We start from the raw sequence: 2,929 nt of genomic DNA, 5'->3' as shown, positions 1-2,929 counted from the left end.
TCACCAATATCAACGAATCTCATGCTCACAACACTTGTTTCAAATGCAAGTTCAAGCTCAACTATAGTGTTAAAATTCCCTCACACAAAGAATGATCCCATATTCACAGCACACAAAGAATGATTCCATATTCACACAATGGTTTCATAGTTTAAAGCTTCAGATTCAGATGCAACGCTCACACTCACAAAGAAGAACATAATACATGATTTCACTCATAGGTTTGTCCGTATTTTACAATCAACATTTGTTTCAGCTCACTTAAGATCAAAAAAGGTCTTTTCAAGGCTTATAATGGGGATGAGTGCAAAGGTATGGTCATTTAGGATCAGTGACTTTCATCCTCATGAGATGTGGTGCTCAAAACACTTCCTTCCCTTTCCCTTCATCATTTTCTTTAGTGCTCATGAGTCATCCTATTATTCACTTCCCATGAATTGTTATGAACCCCTTTCATTTTTCAACTTTATTCCACAACTTTTCTTTTTCATTATTTTTCTTTCCTGTCTTTTTCTCTTTCTTTTTTTTATATAGAGGGGTTCCATTTTTCTCACAATCATGGGTAAGAGGAGACTTCGCTTGCACTTCTTGACTTGCCGCTATCTTTTCCACACACCCCAACTTAGGCTTTTGGCATAAGTTGGCTATTCAACTAACCATAACTTCATGAGGATTATGGGTGATGGATTAAGAAAGGTCTAGTTTTCATCAAGTTTCTTCCAAAGATAGTTAAGGCTCAATGGGTGTTCAAGAGAGAATCACACACTCACAAGGTAGGTCACAAAAGAGTTATACGTCAAATTGGCTCATACTCTTCGAAATTGCCTAAGATCATATCAAGAGATATCATCACTCAATGGACCGGACCAACAGGGCAAATTCTAGGATCTATCATGCATGGTTCAAAGTAAGCTCATCACAGTAGGCATTGACACTACAGTCAAACAAGACTCCACACTTTTGCTAGTGTGCAATGATCATCATAAGAGAATCAATTTGATACTAGACTAGTGATAACGAGAGGCAAATAGTTCACATATTGTTTATGCAACTTCATTTGGCCTCATCGTAGCCATACATTCATGTTCATTCAATTGAGAGCACTATTCAATTCATTGTTATTGATTGGAAGCGAGACTCAAATTTTTGCAAAAGAACAGCCACATTCAAGAGCATATAGCTGGTGGCAAAAATGTGCGAAAAATTTAAAAAAATTCAGAAGGGTCAAAATAATTTTGCAATTAAAAACAAAAGGAGCCATAAGCTCAATCATCGACAGAAAGCAGATAAAACAATTTAAACGAAATAACCCAAATATAAACACGAAAACACAAATATCAACACAAAAGATGGGCCTTACCCCACCACAAATAAAAACATTTTGTCCTCATATGCAAATAACAAACATCCGAAAGTAAATTAAAGAAAAATAGAGAGGGCGAAAATGAGGGAATCATGTCTAAACAGTCGTTCCATCTGACTTGGCATCAGTGTCCGATGTGTGGGTGTGAGTTTGGACAGATAAAAAGTGAGGGAGAGTGAATGAAGTTGAAACTTTTAAACCTTTGGCTTGCAAAACCATCCATCTTTTGCCCGTTCGATGACATTAGTCCCAATCGCTGATCTTTTTGGCATAACGCCAAATAGTCATTTGGCCCACCGAAGTTTATAGAACCTCCATGTTGTGTGGGAGTCCAAACAGCGGTCTCTATCGGGGTCGCTGACACGATCGGTGGTGCGCCAATAATTTCCTGTGATCGCCGAGTTTTACAGACTCCAATGCAAGATGATCTTAAGTCTAGCCCCGACCTAGTTTGGAGTCGCCGAACCGTTCGGCGGTTCACTGATTAGACCTATTGCTCGCCATTTTGTGCTTTTCATTCACTTTCCACACTTCTATCTGCACAATCAACACACTATTATTTTATCAAAGCAACCTAAAGTAATAAAGGGTTTTGGGTTGCCTCACAAACAACGCCTTAGTTAACGTCGTGGCACGATGCAGCAGCGCCTTCAAGCGTCTTCCAAATACACCATTTCAACCAAAGAAATCTCTTGACAATCCCTAATAAATAATTTCAGACGTTGCCTGTTCACTTTAAATGGAGGTCCTTCCTGATCTTCAACTTCTATGGAACCATTGGTGAATACTCACGTTACTCTAAATGGTCCAGACAATTTGGATTTGAGCTTTCCGGGAAAAAGTCTAAGTCGAGAGTTGTATAACAAAACCCAATCTCCTACCTTGAAGTCACGGTTGAGTATCCTATCATCATGCCATTTCTTCATCTTGTCTTTATAGATAGCTGAACTTTCATACGATCTGAGTCTAAATTCATCTAGTTCGTTCAACTGCTCCACCCTCTCCCTTGAAGTTTTGGACCAGTCCATATTTAGAGCTTTCAATGCCCACAATGCTTTGTGTTCAAGCTCGACATGAAAATGACAAGCCTTACCATAAACGAACTGATATGGAGACATACCGATATTTGTTTTGTAAGCGGACCGATATGCCCATAGTGCATCATCGAGTTTCCTGGACCAGTCAGTTCTGTTGGCATTTACTGTCTTTGCCAGGATGCTTTTGATATCCCAATTTGACACTTCGACTTGGCCACTTGTTTGTGGATGATATGGGGTTGCTACCTTGTGTTTCACCCCATATTTGCGCAGCACCATTGAAAACCACCTATTGCAAAAGTGAAACCCCCATCAATAATAATCGCCCTAGGAGTGCAAAATCTTGCGAAGATGTAGCGTTTCAGAAATTGGACAACACTTTTTCCTTCGTTGTTTGGGAGTGCGATGACATCCACCCATTTGGAGACATAATCCACAGCCACCAAGATGTATTTATTTCCAAAAGAGCTCACGAATGGGCCCATGCAATCTATTCCCCACATATCGAGTAGCTTGACTTCCAAAATAG

General features: G+C 39.6%; 1 protein-coding gene across 1 annotated transcript; it reads right to left on the bottom strand.

Moving 5' to 3' along the window:
- Positions 1–1,840: 1,840 nt before the first annotated feature.
- LOC107059506 (uncharacterized) lies at positions 1,841–2,679 on the bottom strand. The gene is made up of 2 exons (XM_015306072.1): positions 2,245–2,679; positions 1,841–1,900 (listed from the first exon to the last, which is right to left on the bottom strand). Exons 1-2 carry the CDS (start codon positions 2,677–2,679, stop codon positions 1,841–1,843), a joined length of 495 nt encoding a protein of 164 aa, XP_015161558.1.
- Between the last annotated feature and the right edge of the window lie 250 nt (positions 2,680–2,929).

The sequence above is a fragment of the Solanum tuberosum genome, unplaced genomic scaffold (assembly GCF_000226075.1).
Source record: "Solanum tuberosum cultivar DM 1-3 516 R44 unplaced genomic scaffold, SolTub_3.0 scf00022, whole genome shotgun sequence".
NCBI classification, from domain to species: domain Eukaryota; kingdom Viridiplantae; phylum Streptophyta; class Magnoliopsida; order Solanales; family Solanaceae; genus Solanum; species Solanum tuberosum.
The sequence above is the reverse complement of the archived record's forward strand: the minus strand, read 5'-3'. Positions and strand labels throughout refer to the sequence as shown.